At 44.3% G+C, this 24,390-nt stretch overlaps 1 protein-coding gene across 4 annotated transcripts in view; it reads right to left on the bottom strand.

The window, feature by feature from the left end:
• LOC311583121 (uncharacterized protein) overlaps window positions 1-24,390 on the bottom strand; it is an 89,979-nt gene that overhangs the window by 11,676 nt on the left and 53,913 nt on the right. The window contains exons 5-7 of one of the 4 annotated variants that reach the window (XM_084756434.1): window positions 15,806-15,959; window positions 14,780-14,905; window positions 13,965-14,195 (exon numbers count right to left, since the gene is read on the bottom strand). The exons of 2 other annotated variants lie outside the window; for them this stretch is intronic. In XM_084756434.1, the coding sequence (XP_084612560.1) occupies window positions 14,899-14,905; window positions 15,806-15,959 (161 nt within the window). In that variant the 3' untranslated portion in view covers window positions 13,965-14,195; window positions 14,780-14,898. Of the gene's footprint in view, window positions 1-13,964; window positions 14,196-14,757; window positions 14,906-15,805; window positions 15,960-24,390 lie in introns of those variants that run through there. One more of the 4 variants, XM_084756433.1, reaches the window with a different exon arrangement.

Genomic DNA, 24,390 nt, shown 5'->3' with positions numbered 1-24,390 from the left:
AGTCCTACCTACTCGATAGTTGTATTGGCTCCCCTTCCCAAAGTGAGCACATTCAGGTAACTCTTATCTTAACAGTGGTACCAAAGCTTAAGGGAAGAGATGCTTGGCAATTCAGATATAGTTAAGAAAAGTGGGGAAGCGCTTCTTTTAATTGTGAAAAGGCAAAAGTTCTTGGGTTACTCATAGACAAAACTGCACAGAGCCCCGTAGAACGCGTGTGTGTGTGTGTGTGTGTGTGTGTGTGTGTGTGTGTGTGTGTGTGTGTGTCTGTGTCTGTATAACAATACAGCATATGAGGGAGATTTGGTACTTACCATGGCTTCAGGCATCCACTGATGGTCTTGAAATACATCTCCTGTGAATCAAAGGGACTGCCAGACTGTGTCCAACCTATGAACTTCTTGCCCCTCCCTCACTTTCTGTAGTCCCTAAAATCCTCTTTATTCCAGTAGGCGCCTCTACACTCAGGTTACCTTAGTAGGCTCTACTCAACTACAACTGTAACTATAGCTGATGGCATGCACACCTTCAAAACAACAACCTTCACCCTGAAGGTTCTCAGCAGAGGATGAAATTGCCCACAGCCAGATGTTGGAAGGCTGACAGCTTTCTTCCCGAGCTCTATTCACCCCCAAATGGCCATATTTAATTCAAGATGCTAGAGCTAGCACCATTGCCAGATATATTTCCGTGATGATTAAACAATAAACACACCAGTATTTCAAAGTATTTGAAATAACTCAGAACTAATGAAGGACTAATTGCTTCATTCTGTGTATTCAAATAGTGATGTTATTTTTAAAAAATGCATTCTTATGTCAACTGTTGCATCAATTAATTGCAAATTTTCCAACAGTTAGTCTTAGTGTGATTAAAGCATATGAAAATAATCTTTTAATTAGCTTTCATTTTGAAACAAATAGACAATTAAACCAAAGAAGTAAGTGTGAAAATTCCATTGGTCTGCTTTGTTTTTGGGGGAGGAGGGGGTGGTAGAGACACTTGTTTAAATAATGACCATATCATTGGAAATTAGCTCCTTGGCATGTCTATTGGCTGTGGCAGTAACTTCATCTTTTCCCTTTCATGGTACTTCTATTTTTTGCTAGCACATACCCCTACTGTTTTGCCCAGAAGCCTAAAAATATATAACCAAATGAATAGCAGCCTTTCTCAAGAATGTCTTTTTGAGTGGAGTTATTCAAAGTGCCAGCCAATTTTTATTAAAACTATCATAGTACACAATTCTGGTTTTTAAAAATAGGGAAAGCCCTGGGGACACTTGAATGCTTGGTTCTTCCACATACCCTCCTACCCAATGAAGAAGGACTGAGATCAGGGTGAAAGAAAGGGCTTGGGATGTTTGCTCAGGTACTAGGCCGCAGTTGAGTGGGACCCAACCGATGTGCCTGCTTAAATTCTTTACCCTTTAGCTGCCACACTCACCTTGCACCAAAGTGATCTCACTATGCAGATCGGTGCATAGGATACCTACTTTATCTTTAGCGGTATTTCAGACACCATTAACCACGAAAAGAAGACGGAGGATCCACTTAATCTGAACTTTCTTATATAGCAAGCAAGGGGACTGGGGCCTCGGGAAGGAGAAGAGACGAGCCCCTTCTGCTATGGTGACAACAAGGGCCTCAGGCACTCAGTCAGAAAGCTTGGTGGGCATTTCCTTGATAAGGAGGAAGACATGGGAAACCCCTAGGCTGTAGCTTTGGACAGGGAACACTCCTCAGGACAAAGTCACTGAGCACAAGGGAGTTGAAATGGAAAGACTACTTGATCTGAGGACTCTTTGTCCATAGCCTCTCTGAGTCCATGGGTCATTTGCTTAAGTAGGAAAAACTCCATAGCTCACTTCGAATCCCAGAACTCAGGTTGTAAAATGCGAACATAGTGACTGATGGGGGACAAATCATAATGACCTTTAGCAGTGCTTAATAAGAACCACATGCTTAGCAGTACAACTAATGCCTTGTTCTGCATTCTGTCATTTGATCTGAACAGAAACAGTGTGTTAGACACTGCAGACTCCATTCTCCAGGTGAGGGAATGGGCCAAGGGGAAGGAAATGGCATGCTTAGGCTCACACATAGACTAGTTTCATCATATTGAGACGTTCAAGCTTTAACTGTTATGTTGAAGAAAAAGGAGAAAACGGAGCTCAAACTTGGAAACACGTTCAGAGTTAACAGGATTCTTAGGCCTAGCCCTATACACTTTAAATTCAGCATGCAAAACCCCCTCAGCTACCTTCCCAAACACTATAGGACCTGGTAGCAACACCAGTGACAAGAATAATTCTGTAATTTCATCACGATGGAAACCACACACAAGATTTGAAGAAAAAAAATCAATTTCCATTAGAACTGTTTGTTCAGTTGCATGTAGATGTTTGCAGGCCTGAGCAATACAACTGTGACACATAACAGAATTATAGAGTGTAAGGGCTCTGGGAAACCTAGTTACCGTGTAATCCAACCTCCCTGTCACCCCTGCCACAGGTGGTGCAGCCCAGTTAAGCATGCATTTCATCAGAAAAATGTTTTCATTAGTGAACTGGAATCATCTCTCCAATAGCCTAGAGTCACAGGGACACAGCACCCCTGGACCAGGCTCACATGACCTCTTCTTCAAACAAGTCCCCAGTCCCCCCCAAAAAATCATTCCTAGGACCTCTGGGATTTCAACAGACATGGGGTTACGTCTACATCACCAGGTAGCCAACCTCAAAAACGTCAATCAGCCTCTAAGAGCTTTCCTCTTCTGTTAACTAAAATCATTAACACTCACTTCCGCCCTTTGGTTATTTTAAGTCCCTATAGGTATGGAATGAATGTTGTCTTTTTATCATCACTGTAACTCTTCTAGAGGGTTCTGAAGCAATGGGAAAAAAGACTAGGAAGGGCTCTGCCGGCCTATGCGAAAGGAACAGAGCTCAGGTAATGTCAGGTCCACTGCCTAAGGGGAAGAGGGGAATAAACAAATGTACTGAATGGGGGTCTCTCCAGACCTAACTTTGCTGTCGCTTTGTTGAGATATAAATTAGATTCTTCTAAATCATCACCAGAATGTGTTATCACAAATCACTCTGTGGCTTGGCAGAATTCAGTGAAATGTGATCTCAAATCATAAACATCGAAAGTGAGATATTTGCACTGGCACATTCATTTACACCACCCCAGCGCATTCCCTCAAACCACGGAGACATTCAGAGCTCCCAGCAGGGAGCATTGGCCACAGGAGGAGAACAGCACTGAGTTAAGATGAATCCCAGGGTGAGTCTGTGCTGTGGGCAGTGGTGATTTACAGAAGATGAGGGCTCATCTTCAGAGCCCTGTGAAATACACAGGGCCTTTCAGAGAGGCCAGGAGGAGCACAGAGAGAAAACCTGAAAGAGCCAAGGACTCTTCCTTCTTTGTTGCACCAAGAACTGGTGACCTGACGTAGACTGAGGCAGGCAGTATCTGCTTCATCTTTTTCCCACCCTGGTTCCTCATTCTGGTTGCTAACATTAAAAACTCTAACCTTCCCAAACTTGCAAGCAGCAAAATCCAGGCCAGTGTAACAGAAATATCTTTTTAAAAACCCAGCAGAGATCAGTAAAAGACTGGCTCTGGGACAAAGAGCAGACTGGGTACCAGTGACCTAAATCTCAAATTGACAACCATCCAGGTCAGCTGAGTTTCTGACCTTTCACCTTCACTGACACCGACCCTATCACCTACACTCTGATTGAGATTTTTGTTTTACCCAGTTTAGGTCCAGGCCTTCTCTTGCCTCACCCTTGGACATAAATCTTTATGCATTAACGTCAGATCACTTTTGATGTGCATTTTTTCTACAGCCCCTTGAGCTTGGCCCTACTGGCTATGTCCTTCCCCTTTCCAGCTCTGTTTTACTACCTGCCCGTCCACTTCACATCATCTTCAGCGTAACTGGCTAATTTAAGTGAAGTGCCTAGAATTTTTTCACCAAAACAGCTGAAATCTTTGAGAGAGTGAATGAGACGCTCAGGTAAGAAGATGGGCTGGAGTGTTTATCCTGTGAGTATCTAGGGTGATGGCTACTCAGTTGGGGAAATACAGATTGTCTGCAGTGGGCACTCTAGGGTTTTGTTCCTTCTATGGTAAGTTCTAAATGCAAATTAGTCAAGTAAGTGAAAAATAGTCTAAGGCACTTAGAAAAAGCAGGTCTGGATATAAAAATGTCAGAGTCGTGAGCACATTATGGTCAGATGGCAGGAAACGAGACAAAGAGAGGTCTCAAACATAAAATGTGGGCAGCATTACAAAAGCCACTGGAATCATAGCAAACAAGGAAGTGTGTTAGATATGGTGGTGTGGACTTATTTGATGATTATCTTGGCTTAAATACAAAAAGTCCCTCAGAGACTCCTGTGTTGAAGGATTAGCCGCCAGCGGCACTCTTTGGGTGGTTCAGGAAAATTTAGGAGGTGTGGCCCAGCTAGAGGGAGAATGTCACTGAGAGCATGTCCTTGGGGGATAATGTCTTGTTCTGGCCTTTTCCCATCATGCTCTGCTTTCTGGCCACCATGGGGTAAAAAACTTTGCCCTCCCGCTGTAATATTCTGTCTCATCACACGGGAGCTCGGAAACAACCATCCATGAGCTGAAACCACTGAAGCCAAAATCCAAGGTAAGTCTTTCTTCTCTTAGTTTCCCTCCCACATACGCAGGCATATTGTCACAGTGGGGGTGGGGGCCAACTAACAAGGTGACCTCAAAAAGGAATTCAGAAGGCAACTAACTGCACTTGGGGGCAGGGCTGAGTACAGATGGGACTTGAGGAAATGTAGACTGTAGGGGCAGCTTTTGAGAGAAGGGAAACTGAAGGCAAATACACTCCATCACCATGAAGTCAAGGTTGCGTTTTCCTTATTATTATTTTTTTAACACAGTAGTCATTATTTAGGTCATAGCTATCTGTTGATTAGACTCTGTGTGTGGGAAATGGTGTGAGTGTGTGCTGAATGAGCCATGTGTAAGAGTGCCTCCAAGAACCTGGAATGAACCATTTTCACTAGATTAGTTGCAGTGAGCTCTAGGGTCTCTGCCCCTGTCACCAGCAATAGAGTTGGTGCACTGTGCCATGCCCACCCTTTAGCACAGCAGCTGGGGGGGTCCAAACCCAAGTTTCAGGGCGGCATAGTGGGTATTTTACCCACTGAGGCGTTTCCCAGCCCCATGTTGATTAGCGTTATCTCTTCAAAAAGCAGTGATCCAGTTTTCTAAAGTGACTAAATAAGTAGTATATCTTTTATTAGTAGGAAGAAACTCTTTTTGTTTGCTTTGTTCATTTATTCGTTAAGTCATTCATTTCACAATAAAACATTGGAATGTGGCGGACAGACTGATAAAGCCCCCCTTGATGGATGCTAAAATAAAAACCTTTCTCTCAGATCTCAAGCTTGAAGGGGTGTTAAAAGTATCCAAGCACTGAACTAAGTTTCAGTGCACAGAGAGCATTTATCTACTGCAAATATTTTCAAAGGCTGGATTGATGTAGAAAGATACTGTGAGCCTTTTGAAAGCTGTAGCCCCGTCTCCTGTTACAGCCACTGCTTCCATCCCCTGCCGATTCCTCATTCTCTTTGAGAAAGACAGTGTTGGTCCTCAGCGGTTCTGCTCTTCTTGTTAACACTGCATCCTGGGAGCAGTGACTTAAAAGCAGATGCAGAAAGCCAGGAACTGATAGCAGTGAGGGGTTTTGAGATGCCACCGTAGCTGCCCAGTGCTCCAGTCAGGGCTTTGCCTCCCAATCCTACCAACAAATGGAGCTACGTGAAGTGGCTTCTGCCTGCTTGGTGCCTGACCTTCTCCGAGTTAACGAGTCACCTGATTTTGTTCTGAGAGCGCCATCTTCTCGTGTGTAACTGGTGGGACTCTCTAACTGGTGGTTTCTTTAACTAGAGAGGTGTGTTACTCATTTTATTTCACTCCCATGTCTTCAAGCTCCTGTTAAGAATGACTCTTTGAGCTGGGAGCAGTGGCTTACACCTGTAATTCCAACACTTGGGAGGCAGAGGCAGGGGGATCTCTGTGAATTCGAGGTCAGTCTGGTCTACAAAGTGAGTCCAGGACAGCTGGGGATATTACACAGAGAAACCTTGTCTCCAAAAAAAAAAAATTTTTTTTTAAAGAGAGAAGAAAGGAAAATGAAAGAAAAGAAAAAGAAAGAAAGAATGACTCTTTGATAGTAAAAGATATGTTTCCAGAACAATAATTATAAATTAAAAAGAAAGAGAGTCATCGAGGAACGGAGCCAGAACAGGATGAGATGGCTTGGACCAGAATAAAAAGCCATGGTGAGAAGAGGGAACTGGGGAATGTTTGCTGGCTCCTTCGACTTTTGGACCACTCCTTCACCAAGTCCACGAGCGAACACCCGCCTCCCCGCTGCAGTCTTTGTCAAGGTGGCTGGCTGGCTTGTTTCCACCTGGGGTGGTTAATCTTGATTACTAACTGGACAGGATGGATCTAGAATCACCTTAGAGACAGTCACGCGGGCGTGTCTGTGATGGGGGTTCTAACTGAGTTGACTGAAGCCAAAAGAATAGCAGGTAAAGGTAAGTGGTCCCCGTTCTATAGGCTGGGGGACCCTCACTAAACAAAAGCAGAAGGATGTGAGCCAAATACCAGCGTTCACCTCTCTCTGCTTCTGCACAGCGGATGCAATGTGACCAGCCACCTCAAGATCCTGGCCCCATAACTTCCCTGCTGTGATGAACTGTACCATTAAACTGTAAGGTTAATGAAAGCCAAAATATACCCTCTCTTCTCCCATCCCCTCCTTCCTATCTTTCTTCTTTCACTCCGTGGGTTGCCCTTGTCAGGCACTTTGTCACAGGGAGCTGATGCACTACCCTTGCCGTTGCTCCTACCCTCTGCCCAGAGGTCACCTTGCCTCGGACCTGGCTGGCTTTGCTTTCGCTTTCGCTTGACATCTCCCTGGTGTATGCTCAGCATCTGAGCCTGCCCGAGCTGGCGTTCATTTCTCTGCCTTTTCTCACCCTGGAAGGCTCAGCTCCTCGTATTCTCCAAGTTAGGCTCTAACCAGACCCTAGAGCTGAAAGCCGCCTCACTTACTCCTACAGAAAGGGACGGAAAGGGGGAGGGGAAATGAAGGGTACAGCTAGGGTTATAGCAGCGACTTCACCTATAAAGCAACAATTACGAAGATTCATAGGCATCAGAGGCTGGTGCAGGGTGCTAAGTCTGTTTACGAGCCAGTATATCAGCTACAGCCCCTTGTTTGGTTAATGCTGCCTGGAAACTAATAGCATTAACTTAGAAATACGATCTTATCACAAGCAAAACCAAGTTGCTAGAGTGTTTTGTTTTGTTTTTTTACCCAGACTTTGTTTATCTTGATAAGGCATTCAGTCAGCAGTATTTACTGAGAGCCTCTCTCGTTGTGATGAGTTCTAAGGTTAGTACAGTGCTCAGTAGCACAGAACAAAAATCAACCCTCTTTACAATGTACACTCTGGATGGGGAGCGGGTCTCAGCACTAACTAAAAAGTACACAAGTGCTCCCCCAAGCTATAACTCCGGTAACTTCCATGACTCTGTACAAGGGCCTAATGTGGGAAACTGATCCAGTCTGAAGACCAGACAAAGTCATGAGGAGGCAAATCATGCCTGGAGTCTGACACAGAATCGACAAAGGGCCCGTCCAGTTTGGTTTGGTGTGTGAAGGCTCTGTGGGGAAGAGGGCCTCGGGAGTGTGGATGACTGCAAAGACATCAACATCCAGAAGGAAGGGTGGGGTAGAAGTGATGGTGGACCAGGTCGAACCAAACACATGCCGTGCCGAGGGTCAAAGCTGGAGTGACAGGTGCACATTAGTATATACACGCTTTGCCTTTTAAATCAGGATATGTGTGGTGGTGACTGGGCTATCGGTTTTTGCCACAAAACAGGGCAGATAGGCTGAATTGTTTTTTTTTTTTTTAATGACCCCAAGATGGAGAAGTTGGACTGCAGGAGATGCTGTGTGTCTTCTTCCTGGAAGGATGTGAACAAGTGTTTATCCACCCCCAGATAAGCTGCCAATGACAGAGCAAAGGAACAATTCTGCTCCAATATAGAGTTCATTTATGGGAGTGTGAATGAGGGACTCCTCACTGAAGTGTGAGTTACAAAGGTGGCTGTGCTACAGAAAAAACCTCCTCCATGGTGAAGACCCATGAGACCTGCATCACTGGAGCTCTCCAACCAATGTGAATGCAGCTCCACCAAAGAGACTCCCCACCCCAGCAAATTATTTACTACTTCGGTTTCATGAACTAACTGAGCCTTGCAAGTGAGTTTTAGCCCTCCTCCTCCTTCCCAAGGGAGTGGTTCAACTCAGAGGAAATGGCTGTGGTGAACAGGAAACACCTGAAGATTTCTAGAAGAGAAGTCAACGGAAGTTGGCAATGTGTTGAATAAGGTGAATGACAGAGACCACAGAACCAGGCTTGGCCTTAGGATCCATCCAGTGTTCACCTCTGCAAGATCTTCTGAAGCCAGGAAAAACAGCTTCATAAAGCTAGATTTGATCAAAACACAGGACTGTGGTAGGCTGCACATTTGAACATGAAAAGGTGTAGCTTTGTTATCCTTTCTAGAATTTTCCATTGTCAAATAGACACTGTGTTTTACATTCCCAGGCATATTTTTTTCTTTAGCTCTGTTCTGGAATCTGTTTGATGCCAAGTTATTCTAACATTACTCTGTAGAGGAAAAATAATTGGATATCCTGTGACATGGAAATTCAGAAATACGTATTTTTCTTCTACCTCATCAAAAAACAGTATCAGGACACATAAACTAGTTCCAACTTTGCAATGAACTTGATATGTAACCTCGGGCATTTTCCTTTCCCTCTCTGTGCTTTCATATCTATTTTGGGATTGCTGAACAAAGAAATTTGTAAAGCAATGTCCCAGGACTGAGATCTTTACACGTGTAACTCCATCTATTCACAGAAAGGACACCCCACAGTAGCAGGTGATTTAACTTCTGTTTAACACGTACCCAGGTCCATATTTTAACTCAGCAACTTGTTTCAAACAAAATGCAATAAAATTTCCTAACAGTTTTGGAACAAATTTGCTCTAATGAAAAATGTTTTAAGCAACAGTGATGCTTTTGGCAAACGAAGCATCAAGATGTGCCCTGAATCTACAGACCCCCAGTGCGCAGCCACTGGAACATGGCTGTTTGCTCCCTACCAAATTAGCTATGTTAACCTGCAGGTTCAGGCTCCGTGGATGGCTTTTCTGAGTGGTGTTAATTTATATCTCAGGCTTCCCTAGTGCCACACACCTGATTGCTTTGTCAGCCGCATCTTAGAAAGGAACATCTGCTCAGAGCGTCTCAACACTACTTCCAGGAATAAACTCGAACTCCACGCACACAACTGTAGGTTAAACGCACCCACCCCTCCCTGCCTTCCATCCTGCTCCCGGTACCTTGTTCCACTCCACAGACAATGACAAGAGCAAAACGCCTGATCTGCCTGGCCCCAGTTGTCTCAGTTTGCCATCACATGTTCTGCTTTGGTTTCATGAATTCTTACGTTTTTTTCCCCCCACCCCGTTGGTCTCAGATCTCTCTCCATGCAAGAGGAATTCTAAGACCCCAGGCACGGTGCCCTAGATTCCTGGGGAATTATCTCCAGGCCACTTTTCCAGCCTTACCTTTGCAGACTGAGCCCACACGCCCTCCCTCTGAGACATATTGGTTGTCTCTCCCTCACGGCATAGCATCTTCCTCCACACTGGCTTATTTTTACTCAGATTATTCCCTTTAGGAGGACTTTTTCCCTCTCTTTCTGCATAATATACACCTACTCACTTGTTCAGCAAATGTTTGAGCACCTACCAGAAGGCCTTCTATCCTCAAGGAGCTCTGAGACAACTGGTACAGCAAGATTTGTGCACTGGATTAGACCCAAAAGTAGATTGAAATGTTTTCTAAAAAAAAAAGAAGAAGAAGAAAAAAATGGTGATCCCTGATTTGAACCTTAAGAGAAGAGAGGAGTGAGCTGGAGAGGATGGAGAGGACAGACAAGCTGAGGAGAAGATATGAGACAGAAAATGGATACGGAGATGAAAATTAAACAAACTATAGCTATAGGACATCATGCACGGGGGTGGGGGATAGAGAACTCTGCAATGACCAAGTTTCATGAAGAAGCCATGCATTCCATATGCAGTTTTGCATTCCTTTAAGGACAAGGGGCTGCTCCTAGAGACTTCTATAGGAGGGTGACTTAAACAAACTTACCTCTCAGTTTGCTAGCTTGAGCTGCAGGAGAAGAAACAAGATCGGCAGACAAAAGTGCTGGTTATGCATCTTTATTTTTTTTGTATATTAGTTGTTTTGAGATAAGGTCTCTCCATGTAGCTCCTGGAACTTGCTGTGTAGACCAGGCTGGCCTTGAACTCACAAAGATCTACGTGCCCTTGTCTCCTGGATGCTGGGACTAAAGGTGTGCCCTATCACACACAGCTGGTCATGCATCTTTAGAACATTACTTGAGGAAAGGAAGTAAGAAAATGAGGGAGGAGAAAGGGAGAAAAGGAAGTCATTTCCTTTTTTTTTTTTTTTTTTTTTTTTTTTTTTTTTTTTTGGTAGTTCCTCAAATCCATTCCCAAATAACAAAAACAGATTTGTCTCACTAGCCCAAGTCTCACCAAGAAAACCGTGGTGTTAGTACTGTTGCAATGTAATCATTTCATTAATAACATGGGAGACTAATGTCTAATTTTGCAAATCTGGATACAGAGATATTATCAGATGCTTTCACTAATGGAGTATTTTCAAAGAATACATACTCTTCATTTGTCCCTGTACCCCCACCAAGGAAGGATGGCTAATTGCAATCATTGGCTCAGGTAATGTCTTCTGCATTCTGAAAACAAGCCTAACCATGGGATTTTAATCTTGTCCAAGGGAAACTGCATTAGAAAGAGAAAAATGAACACGTATTCCCTTTATTCATGCTTCCTTTGTCCTAAGGTTACACAGTGCAATATGGAACAACTTATTAAAACATCTGCCACTGTGGTTTCAATGTGCAATATTCCCCCACAGCCTCACCTGTTTGGACACTTTGTTGCCAGCAGGTGGTGCTGTTTTGGAAGGCACTTTTAGGAAGTGGAGCCTCACTAAAGGAAATGGCTCACTGGGGAAAGACCTGAAGGCTTTATATCTTGTAGCCATGCCCCACTTCTGGGTCAATCTCTGATTCCTAAGTGAGAGCCAATGCAAACAACCTTCTGCTCAGCTGGCATGTCTTCTCTGTTGATATGTCTTTTGCTCTGTGACAGATTGTATTCCCCTGGAACTATAAGTAAAGGTAAACTACTTCTCCCTTACCAGTTGCTTTTGCAAGGTTTTTCTTATTACAAGAGAGTAGCTGAGACAATCCTTCTGATTGAAATGATTATGATGGCAGAAGGTGGGTGATATTTTGTTGTTATTATACTTTATCTTCTTATTTGGCCATGTATTTATTCCAAGGTACTCCTGAAAAGGGGAGGAGGGATATTCTAAAGGCCTTGAAAAATATCAAAAGTTTAAGGACTACATACTATTTTGAGGTCCTATGCAAGACCCACTGGACCAAAGTAAGCAGACTGTATTGGGAGAGCATCATTCCATCACACCAATTCATTGGAAATTGCTACTAGGAAAATACACTGAGAAAGGCCCTCAGCCTTATGTGTGCAGAGAGAAAATGTGCTGGGATCCTTGGTGAAGTCTGTCTTGCATGTAGAAGGGGGAAGTTGAAGCCCCCTTGCAGTAGTATGCAGGAAAACGTTTAACGTTTTAGAAAATATCTAAAAAGAACAGCCCTGATTTGAGGCACTGGCTAATTTTCATGGTGAAAATGTTCTCGCTATGGCCAATTTCAAGGCACTAACATGGCACATCTAAAAGTAGATCTTGGAAGAAGTGGATCCAGTCAGACCCATAGCCTGTTTGCTGTATAGTGTGTGCTGCAATCGTAGTCACTGGAAGCCATGGCAAGTGTGTGGTTTAGAGTTCCAGTCATAGGCTGTCTACCTCCTCCCCCCTTATTTACATGTCTTTGAGATATTCTTTGAGCTGGATAAGATCACATGTTTTTGATTCTTTTATTAAGTATCATTTACTGTTCAGTTCTCATTTACAAAACTCTAGCACCAAACATGGGTTCCTTGCCAGCAAGAACAGTGGTGTTGAAACATGAATGTTGAGACATGAACATCAGAACATGAACAATGGCATTGAGCCTGTGGCTGGAAGAAGAAGCTATTCTATACACAAAGCCATTGAAGTCAATTCCATTAAAAAGAACCAGCAACGAGGCTGATAGATGCCTAATTGCCATTTGCCTTTTTACTGTGGATGCCACGGAGACAAATGCTTGTTAAACAACTGGAGCTTGTTATCCAGTGACCAAAATTGATTTGCCATGCTCTTTCTTGGCTGAGCAAGACAGCTTTCTGAAGCACACCACATTCTGATATTCAGTACGACAGTGAGTCATAGCTTTAAGCCTGAGGCACAAACCCAAGAAGACCTTACTCTACTGACAGCTGATCTGGCCATCTGCCTCCATGTACACACATAACGTGTGTCTTAACTCTTTGGTGTCATGCAACCTCACTAGTTACATTTGGGGCTCTTTAGAGAAAACCAGGGTTCAGGGGCCTAAAAGTTGGTATGGACCTGAAAGAGCTTGGAATCAAGAGGATGGCATTCTGGAGCCCCCCAAAAGTAGGTTCATGAAGGCTCCAAGATTCCAAGCTTTAATTATACAAGATTCCAGTCCACCAATGCACACGGCACAACTGCAGGAGGCACCATTTTATGTGAAAAGACACTCCTGCATTTATGTGGCCTGGCTATGGGGAAGGATAAGAAACAGAAAACTGTTGACAGGACGGGCTACTGGGGCCAACCTCATCGCTAAAGGAAGAACTATCTACAATTGCTTTGACCTACACTTAGCATTATAGAGATGGGGAAACTGAGATCTAAAAAGGGAAATCCTTTCTGGGAAGTGAGGAGAATGTAGTTAGTTGCCTGGAGACAAGCAGCCCCTGCAACAGAAGCCTCATAGTGCTGGTAAACTCAGATAAGTGGGCACAAGGGTGCAAAGCCAGAAACAGAGTCGGGAATGAGACTGGAGTGAGGAAATCGCAGAGGGGAAATGAACAGAGTAAAGGTAAGATGAGAAGACGCCAGCTGTTCTGTAACTGTAAGGCAGAATATCTGGAGGGATTGTGGGTATGTGTTAACCCTTTGCACCTTCACGCTAACCATGAGTAGTAGTCATTCTGTTCCACATGCTCAATATCAAGAGCTGAAGTTGAGGCACGTCATGTAACTTGCCCAATTCCCCGTAACTAGGAACAAGTTGAGTCTAGTCATCCCTGAGTCAGAAGATGATGCCCTTGTTACTTATTCAAAGACCTTGGACCAAGGAGCATAAGGGCCATCTTGAAGCTAGTTAGAAGATACAGATTACCTGGCTCCATCAAGGCTTCCTGAATCAGAGCCTACATCTTAGAACCATCACTAGGTTCCTCGTGAACATGTCATTTAGTGTCATTCTAGAAGACTCCTTACCAAACATTTATTATTTTGTTTCATCTAGCATTAAATACTCACTCACTGACTTTTTTCCTAGTAGGATTTAGCTATGTTATTATGCGATTCCTAGCTATGTTAATCTTGAGGAAAGAGAGAAAGAGAGAAAGAGAGATAGAAAGAATGAGGGAAGGAAGAAAGAAGGAAAGAAAGAAAAATTGAAAGAAAGAAAGCGAGAGAAAGAAAACATGTCAGAATATTAAAGCTGTTACTTCCTCTTCCAATATTTTTTTCTGCAAACTAAAAGGAAGACAACATAGCCATGTGTGACTTCTCTCACAATGGTGACACTGCCAAGAAGAGGCTTGTGTTAAGGTGAAACAACTGCTCTGGGCTGGCAACTGTCCCAGGGCTTCATCTGGCTTGATGTGACTTTTCATCACCTCAGCTGTGATCAGGAAGAAATTCAGTAGCTCTTGCTGATGCGGATGCTGAGAAACATGGGAACAAGGCTGAGACCATCTGATTTCACCTCTCTTGGCCTCAAGCTGTCAGAGCCAGCCCAGTTCCAACTTCCTCCTCCGCAAGAAACTATACAAAAGATACCAAAATGAAACAATCATCACACTGGCCATTCAGATGAATCTCCTCACCTGGATTAGAGGATTCCTCCATTCTGGCCAGCACTCAGCAAACAAAAGGAGGAAAGGAGAAAATGTGCATCTTGGACTGATATGCTCACAGTGATAGTCTCTCTTCCTGCTTCTCTTTTCCCTCCATCCTTCTCATGCCCTCATTCTTCCTCAGTTTCCCCCTTCACTCATACCTCACCTCTGGAAATATAAAGTAAAAAGGCACATTGTCATCCATCAATGAGAAGTTTTTGTGGATGCTCTGCATCCCTCACTCCCCTGCCCTTCAGGTCCCTACCTGGATGAATCAAAAATGGCTTTCTACAAACACCCACAATCCTGGCCAATACATGGAGAGTCACATGAAACTGGCTAAGAGATAACACCCTTACAGTCAGCTCTGGAAATTGAACCGGGATTTGATACATAAAATCTTCACTCTCTTGCCTTTCCTGTAAACTATCTTGGAGGCTCTTCCTCTATGCTGATACAACAGATTCCCCAACAGGGGTTACGTCCAGTTTGTCCTTCACAGTAACTTACTTGAGAAAACCACCTGGAATCACTTCCCAGTTGCCACTTGCCTGTGAATCCTCCTGTCAGGACTTGCTTCCGAAATCTGTATTGTGGCACTCTTATAGATGTGGAGACACATGGAAAAATCAAGTTCTATGGAAGTAGAGGGTAGAGGCAGAGAAGACAAGGAAGTCAAAGGGTGAAGTGGGCAAAAGAAAAAATCGAGGGGACTGACCCCTCTTCTCCAAAGACTGCTCCGCTAGCTCTGCAGCCTAATCCATTCCTACACCCGAGAATATCTTATAGATATTATTCTCCTTTGAAGAAGACAGACATGTTTCCAATCTCTACAATCCCAGAGAGCCTACCTGGGATTAGTCAGCAAGATAAGTCAAGGGAAAGGTGCAAGAAAGGAAAGATGATACTTTAAGACCTGTGCTCAGAACCAGCCAGCCTTTCCAGAACTTTTCCATGTACCTCGTACTTTGTTAAGCATTTGGCAGGAGTTGACCCACTCTTAACAATCCATGAGGGAGCCTACAGTCACGATCACTATCCATTCACTAGCGAAAGCAATGGGTTTCGAAGAAGTAACAAGTAGTTATTTGTATCTGTTGAGCATCAGATGTAGGTTTAAATGCAGACAGCTGATCCTCTAAGTGCCATAGCAAGCTGGTCTATATGGCATTTGCTCATGTCTGCCCTTCTTTTAAAGATCAAGTTTTCATCTTTCCAGAGCATATCAAATTGCTAAAACTATGGTGTAGTCTCCAAAAGCTTGTGTCTCTGGACCTCTTTGCTTAAGTGGAATCAGTATCAAGTGATACTAGAATCTCAGCAGTTTTAGTGGCGTCAGAATGAGGCCCAAAGCAATGCTGAGAGAAGATGCCAGTACTCAGGGCAGAGACATAATGGAACAGAGTACAATTTAGCGTAGTCTCCACCCCTGGTGAGCACACTGCGCCATTCCCATTTCACTTCTAAAAGAAAACAAAGATCAGTGAAATTAAATGCTAGCTGCTCCCCTGAGATGTTCTGACCTTCAAAACTCACATTCTTGGATTGGTGCGGGTCAGACTCATATCATCCAAGGTGCTGCAGCAGGTGGCTGAAGCAGGTGCATAGAGATCTTCGGACAGTAATGGTTTGTGAGCAGTGGCCCCATCAGCCATAGAAGGTTGCAAGGAACAAAGCCCAGAATTCAACACTAGGCAACAAAGCAAGTAGATATGAGCGTCTCATTGCTTATCACTGCTGCAATACACAAACATCATGACCCAAAGCATATTGGGGAAGAAAGAGTTTATTTCAACTTATAGGTCCTTCACTGAGGAAAGTCAAGACAGCAACTCAAGTAGCAGCAGATGGAGGGACCATGGCAGAGAGCAGGCTTACTGCCTCAAGCTTCCTCAGCTAGCCTTTTAATACAATTTAGGTCTGCTTACCTAGGAAGGTGCCACCCACAATGAGCTGGGCTTTCCCATGTCACTTAGAGACCAAAAACCATGCCCCACAGGCCATGGAAGCAATTCTGCCCAGGTGTGTCAAGTTGACAACCAAGATGAGTCACCACACAGAGGTCCTGCTGCAGAGTCCCAGGGTTCCAAAGGGCCCCGAGCCCCAGGGTTTTCTCGGGTACCCACCATTGGTTCACTGCGCTCTCTCTGGGTCCACTCACCTCGGCCCAGGGAATTCTTTTCTAATGCTACATTAGGAAACTTCACTCAGACCCACCATAAATTCTCTAAGTCTACCCCAGGCATGAGTTCTGTTTGTATCCCACGGAGCCTGTGTCTACCGGGGGAAATCCACAATGGAAACAGATTCCTGGAAGTGAGGGGAGGAACTGCAGACAGAACGTGGCTAATGTTTCAGAATCTTCCCCATCAGCCTCCCACGAAATCCCACAACCTCAGCAGCTCGGCACTATTCATCTAGGGTTCCAAAATGTGAACCTTTCAGGATAAAGGACCTATTTTTTTCTTTTTCCATAGATTCTAAAGGTCTGTATGAGTTTTCTTTTTCTTAAGCATTTTTTTTTAATCCCTAGAGATCCAGGAAGTCAAAATGGAGCTTGAACCAGGCAAAGTCCCTGATTAAAAGGTACCCCCAGAGGAGAAGCCGAAAAGAAGCTTTTTAAGAAAATAAAAATAGAAAAAAGCAATACCGGTGGCACGGGCTTTTTTTGCCACTAAGAATAGCAGCAGCCAGCTCCCTGCACTGTAAGCCCATCTTCTGAGGCTCATTGTGGAGGGAGCTAGAATCCATTTTCTGTTTCAATTGACGTTAATTTCATCCCAGCATATTTCAGGCCTCTCATCACAAGATGATTCATTGCTGCGTGTAAGCGAGTACAATCAGCTCAAATATTTGTAGTCTTCATGCAATTGCTGTAAGAAAACAGGGGGACTGCGTGCCACACATCGCTCCCCTCCCAGCCAGGCCCAACTCAGGACTGAGGTGTTGAGTTAAAATGACACACACGGCTGCCTCTTCTGCTCTGCTGGCTAAGGTTTGCACAGAGCCTCCGTCCCCGAGAGACCAGCAGCTGCTGCCAGGAGGATATTTCTGCAAAGAAGGTGATGCCCCTGAGAGCCTGGTCAGGAATGCTCGCAAGAAAAGAAATGCTGGCAGACCTTGTCCCTCTCCCACACTCTTCTAACCTATTAAAAAAAAAAAAAAACCTCTCAGTTCTTTTCCCAGTGGTTATCTCAGGTCCCCTTAGCATCCCAGAAATGGCACAAGGGAAGAAACTAGGAAATACAGATTGCATGCAGATTGCACAAGACTGCCCAGTCACCTAAGCAGGAGAAGGAGCGGCTGTCGTGAGGTCTGGTGTGCATGCTGCTGCTCTTGTTCTATGGGGTTTGTTCTAAAATGGTTTCTTCCCTCATTATCAAGTGTATTCATTTTTACAGAATGTTTGAAATATAGAGCAGCAATTCTGTGGTCTCAGCCCTTAAAGATAACCTCCAGCAAGACCAGCTTCGCGGATGTCCATCCTGCAGTCACACAGATCGTGCGTTAGAACTGTCTTGTGTTGTGTCCTGTGTTGTACTTTTCAAATATCTTCATTCTTTCCTGTATTTTTACTTTGCACCATGCTCTGATTGTTCTAATTACCATTAATAATTTAGTATCACCTTCGCCTACGCAAACTCATTTCTTTACTCAGAAAATGTTTATTAAGCACCAACTGCATACAGTGCCAGGGCCCTAGAAAAGTTTCACTGGTAGCTGAGGAGATGGCTTGGTGGGTAAGAGCATTCATCGTGCAAACCTGGAAACAGAGTTTGCACCTCAACCCTTGTGTAAAATAGTTAGCATGGCCATATGTACATGTAACTCCAGTAGGGGGAGGATAAAAGGGTCACTGGGGCCTGCTGGTCAGCAGCCTGACTTTTAGGCTCAGTGAGAGACTCCACCTCAGAGGACCAAATAGAATGTGACAGGGCCAGACACTTGACATCTTCTTTTGTCCCCTCTGTCTCTGTGTCACTGTCTCTCTCGGTTTCTGTCTCTCTGTCTCTCTGTCTCTCTTTGTCTCTCTGTCTCTCTCTCTGTGTCTCTCTGTCTCTCTATCTCTGTCTCTCTGCCCCCCCTCTGTGTGTGTATGTGTGTGCACATAAGCACATGGCATGAAAACACACACATACCATACACTTACATATAATCACAGCCCTGCATGCACTGCACAGTGCACAAGACACATACTAACACACACACACACACACACACACACACACACACACACACACACACACACAGCTCATTGAAAGGAGGCCTTGGCTTCTTTATCCCATGAACACAAATGAATGCACTGGGTTGTCGATCTAGAAATATTAAACTCCTTGCCCACAGAGGAAAGATTGCCTAAAACTCATTTGAGTCTAAAAATGACGAGCACATAAAGGATAGGTCAGGCCAATGGGGAAAATGGTTGGCACAGTCCTTTGATGTTGGTGGCAGTCTGTTCTGTATATCCACATGTGCAAAACGCTATGACAGAGACAGAAGGGCAGAGTTTGAAATGCAGACTGGCGTTATTTACACAGACAGAGAGGATGGCGACGAGAACACACCTGTAATTACAGAGACTCTTACAACCTAGCAGCAGGAAATAGGCAGAACCCCAGAGCTATGGTCCAAGCATTTCCACGGGACGCAGTAACTGCAGCTCTGACCTTGTCCTTTCCTGAGTTTCCTGTCATTTTTTTTTTTACAGCCAGAGAATGGCAAGGAGTTTCTTCCCTCCACCTTCCCGCCATGACTAAGAAAAGCTGCTTCTCAAACCAGTGAAGAGCTATTCCCCAAAAGCAGCAGGTAGAAAATGTAAAGAAAGAGAGGAATTATCTCAATTACATGGGAGACACTGAAGTGCCCAGGACAAACCTCCGTTGACTCTAACCGCTCTTTTTCCCTGAGAAAGAGAAATAGGATAACCTTCTTTCCCTTGACCAAAGGCATCTGATATGGACGGTCCACGTTTACATCAATATACCCCACAGGATATTTGAAAGTTCTGATTGCATCTTTAATTTCCACCCCCAACAAGGTGAGTGTCTGATGATGCCACTGAAATAAGAGAAATTTCAGCTCTAAAGCCAAAGAGTTATAGCTCCATATGCACTTCCCTGCCTCCCATGGGCTCTGGAAAAGACGAGTAGTTAAAAGTGTAAAGAGCCCCTTGGTATTTAACCTCACTCGTCTTTCTATTCCTCACTTCCAAGATAAAACCTTGAGATACAGTGACTTAGAACAACGTTGTTTAACACAGACTAAACTAACTGTTCCTTCTCATATTGCCAGTCTTTTGGCTAGACCTGCTATTTTCTTTAGAAACACTGATCAAGAGACTCAATGAAGCATTCAAACTTCATAGCTTTGAGGAGACTAGGTAACTACTGGAAAATTCTTTCCCATAAGCTGGGTTTGCCTACTACTGACCTTGCCCCTTCCAATACGCACCCCTTATTAAGACCAAAGTTACATTCTAAAGGTTCAGTCTGGCTACATGCATACCAAACGGCTCACAGTCCCAAAGGGCAGCTGAGTTAAGAGCAGAAGTGGTGGGCAATCTCATGCCCCTATCCAACATCCCTCAAGGGCACACTGAGATGTCACTCTGCTTTTCTATATCTGGGGTTTCTCTGGTTACTACTAACTTGAAGGGTAGATGCAACGCAAATGCAAGAAATTCTTGCCTGTGAAGTTCACATCCGCCAGGGAAGGGTGTCCCTGGCTCCACTCTTCAGTGTGACAATCCTGGACTGTATTCTGTGCAGTTCACTAAGAGACCTTCAGCAGGACTCAGATCTGATAGTTAGCAATTCCAAAACACATTCTGCCGCTCCTGTTCTTCCTTCCTTGGATGACTCCTCTGTGCCCCATCTGTTGCCTGGGATCACCATCCAATGCACCAACCACAGGCACCCGGGTTATCACGTAAGCTCTGACTTCAAAGAGACTCACATCTAGGCATTGCCTAATTCCTTTTCTTAATGTCCCTCAAAACCTCCTTGTTGTCAGGTAAACCTGACAGCCCTCCATTTACTACCCAATGCTCTTAAGAACTCACCTTTAGAACTGAGAACTTTAGAAGCTTAAGAAGCTAAACTCTTCATTGAAAATATTTTTTTCATATAATATATATTCTGATAATGGTTTCTTCTCCTCCGTTCCTCCAAGATGCTTCCCATATCTCCACCCACCCAAATACAAACCCCTTCTTTCTCTCTCTCATTAGAAAACAAACAAGTATCTAAAAAAAAAAAAAACCAAACAAACAAACTAGAATATGACAAAAAAAAAGAAAAAAGAAAAAAAATGAGCCAAAGAAAAGGCACAAAAAATACATACAGATTCAGAGACATGCGTATTCACACATACAGAAATCCCCAAAGCACAAAATCATAGTATATATGCAAAATATCTGTAAGATTGAAAAATACCCATACAAGGAATTCCAGAAAGAAAGAAAGGAAGAAAAGAGAGAGAGAGAGAGAGAGAGAGAGAGAGAGAGAGAGAGAGAGAAAGACTCAAAAATTACCATTGAGTTCATCTTGTGTTGGCCATCTACTTCTAGGTAGGAGGCCTGCCCTTAAGTGTAGTTTATATATCTATTCCTTGGCAGGTGGTTGTCAGTTGGATATAGTTTCTGGGTTAGGGATGGGAGCTCATGTCCACTTCCCCACTCAGCCCTGAGACCCCATCTGGCTTAGGCCTTTCCTGGCCCTGTGCATTCTGCCAGTCTCTTTGAGATCATATGAGTGTCGATCCTGTTGTGTCTAGAAGGCCTTGTTTCCTTGATATCTTCCATCCCCACTGGCCCTTCAAGTCTTTTCTCCTCCTATTCCACCGAAATCATTGAACCCTGAGGGGAGCGATTTGATGGAGACATTGATTTAGGAACAAGTGATACAAAGCCTCTCATTCTCTGTACACTGCCCAGTTGTGTGTCTTCATATTTGTTTCCATACTGCAGGAAGAAGCATCTCTGATGACAGCTGAACAAGACACTGATCTATGAGCAGAGCAGAATGTCACTGGGAGTCATATTATTGTCAGTGTTAGTGTGCAGTGCAGCCTCACCTCCACTGTCAAATGTGTACTCCATGAGGTCAGGACCAAGTCAGTAAGTCCAGAGCTTTGCATGCATACACATGTTTTAAAGGGCCACATGGCTTCTTCTATCCTCGGCTGCATTTGCTGTCTTCTAAGTGTCATAAGCACTGTTATCATTTAATTGCATGGAGGGGGGGTAATTTTTTAAGTGACTTGAAGTGTCTTATTCAAACACTTACAGATGTAACCACTTTGAAAAGTTCCTTCTCCTGAAAGAAGGGGGTCGAAAATATTGCTCCAAAGATACCCACTCAGAAGCAAAGGTGTCCAAGTGAGAAAATGGGATGAGCTTTGAAGGATAAAACTAAGAGAGATAGAAATGATACAGCCTAGTGAGGAACAGGAAATGACTCAGCAGCAGCACAGAGCCAGGACTGGAAACCAGGCTTCCAAATTCCCGGCAAGCATCCTTTCCTCTAAGTCATGCCACTGCTCACAAAAGGCAAGTGAGAGCTGGACTGGCTGGGTCTTGATCTCTTTTAGCAGGCCAAAATGCAATATTCTTAGAAAAGTAAGTCAGTAACGGGGAAGCAGTGCCCTGGGAAAAATAATTGTTCTGTGCACCCCAATTCAAGCAGAATCTAGCAAATCTCCCCAGAGAAATCAGGTGGCTATTTGTAGAACAAAGCTTAAGGAAAGAAAAGGAAGCAGGCAGGAATAATAGCATTGATGAGCAGAGTTTCAGAGTATGTGCAGTGTATTCTAAATATTTCTCCTTGTGTTCCTACTTCGATGTGTGCCAGGCAGAAGATTCCTTTCTACACTGTGCATTGTATAAAATACGTGGTAATGCACTGGGTGAGACTGAAGAGGCCTTGTCAGATTCACTTTCATTGCTCCAGTGTTGACTGATGAGCTCCTCTGTCCCTTCCCCCGACACGAGAACTGAATTCTGTATGCAACAAGATAGATGATCAAGAGGAAGGGTGAGTAGGTGGCTGACAGGTGGAGAGATGCATGCGTGGTGAGCGGTGTGGCTCTCTTCCTGCCCTCCCGCCCTCCCCCCTCATGACTTCTCTTTGATTTTTGCACTCTGAACCCACTGTCTCTTCCATAGGACTTAGGAATTCCCTTAGGACAAGTCTGATTTCTTCTCCTAGCGGGTAGAGTGTCTACCCAACTCAGAAATTCCCACCCCGCCCCCCCCAGGCTGCCAGAGACTTGGCTTTTCTGCAGCATGTGCGTACTTTCAGCATCCCCTCATCTCCCGGCTGAGCCACCCCGAGGAGTTTCTGAAGTGTCAGAGGCTGTCACTCAGGTAGATGTTCTGCAAGACAGCAGACCTAAGATCCTAGTGAAGTAGGGGGTCCTCCCCGGTCCACGGGGAGCCCTGCAGCTCTTGAGACCATTGGCTCATGCCATCTTCTAGGCGGTTTCCCTGGCAGAAACCGATGCCTCCCTTCCCCATTTGCTCCCATTCATTCTAGCATTTTGCACAATGTGCCCTCCCAGCCCATTTCCATCATGTTTATTTCAGGAACATCAGCAGTCACTATTAGCCTGACCTACATATTGTTTTTTCACGTCCTAGGTGTTCTCCAATTATCATTAACCCAGTATGTTTTAAAACCAGTCCTAGAAGTAATTATAGCAGAGAACTGGTTTTGCATCTTTCCAATCAACAGGAAGAAATAATAAGAATGGGGTTTCAATCATGAGCTAAGGAATCTGCTTCTTAAGCAAAAATCCAGGAGGGGGAAAATGGTCACTTGGGAGGAAAAGTGGCAAAAATTTTTCTTGATCCCTTCTTGTGCACTAAACATTTCACTTGTAATATCTCACAATCCCCCCCCACACCCAAAACCATGAAAAAGAATAAGCATCACAATTGCCATGTTTACAGTCCAGGGAACTGCAGCTTTGAGAAGCTGGAAGAATTCTAAAGACAAAAGCATCAGTAAATGGGCTGCCACAATGACCTGTTAAATGGCACTGAATGGTACCCTGACAAATTGAGTTCGGTCCTGGGGACCCACGTAATAGAAAGAGACAACTCCTGAGGAGTTTTCATCTGACTTCCACCCACACGTTGGGGAGCATACATGGCCACACACATGAACCACAACCACAAGTGTGCACATGGAGTAAACAGACAAATATTTCATATGGTTTTTAAGACTGGAAGTAGAACACAGCTTTGAGATGTGCCAACAGGCTTGTTCACAGTGTGAAACGGGCTTCTAAATAGGTCTTAAAGTCGTTACCATCATCTTCTTTACAAAACAGCATCCTAGAACTTGAGCAATAACAGCCAACGTCATCCGTGGCCTTAGCCCTGCCCCATCTCCACTGAATGTAGGTGTCTGGTCCAGAATTTGACATCCAAGCCACACCTAATCCTCTTCTAGAATTTTGCACATTAGAACTGGAAAACAGTGTCAGATCCTATCCTATATTTCTGAGATGAAGCCCAAGATCAGCAGGAAGCCACTGAAAGGGGAAGAAAAGGGTTAAAAAGGAACAGAGAAGAGGAACAGGAGCGCCCAACCTCTGGTGTGGGTAATGCCCCGGTACCCAGCTAGGTGTCTTCTCTCCCTGGGACTCAATTGTTCGGTGCCCGGTTGTCCAATATGAGCCAGTAGATACTCCCTCTGATTGTCTGCAGTCAGATACTAGCCTAGCAGCCAAAAAAAAAAAAAAGAGTTCAAGCAAACACCAAGGTCCTATGTACATGATTTCTAGTTTTCCCCTTGGAGACCTAACGAATAGAGCTAAGATCACTCTGAGCAAAGGATGCCCCTTGATGGTATACCACAAGGATATTTCACCTATAAACCTTCCCATTCCTGATATTCGGGTAAAAGAAATCTGAGCTCTATCTTGCTCAGCTCAGTGCCTCCCTGAAGGAGCCAGGGGATGAACAGATGTAGCTCCTTCATGGCTATACACGGTCCATCCCTCAGTCCCAGCCCCAGCCGCCTTATCTCTAGAATGAGCCAGCTGCATGAACCAGGGTTTCGGTCCTTCACCATGGGAGCTGGGGTTTACATAACACATATTAAAAATGGATTCCC

This window comes from Acomys minous, assembly GCF_964271855.1.
Source record: "Acomys minous genome assembly, chromosome: 14".
Taxonomy (NCBI): domain Eukaryota; kingdom Metazoa; phylum Chordata; class Mammalia; order Rodentia; family Muridae; genus Acomys; species Acomys minous.
Note: the sequence above shows the minus strand (reverse complement) of the source record. Positions and strands in the feature narration are given on the sequence as shown.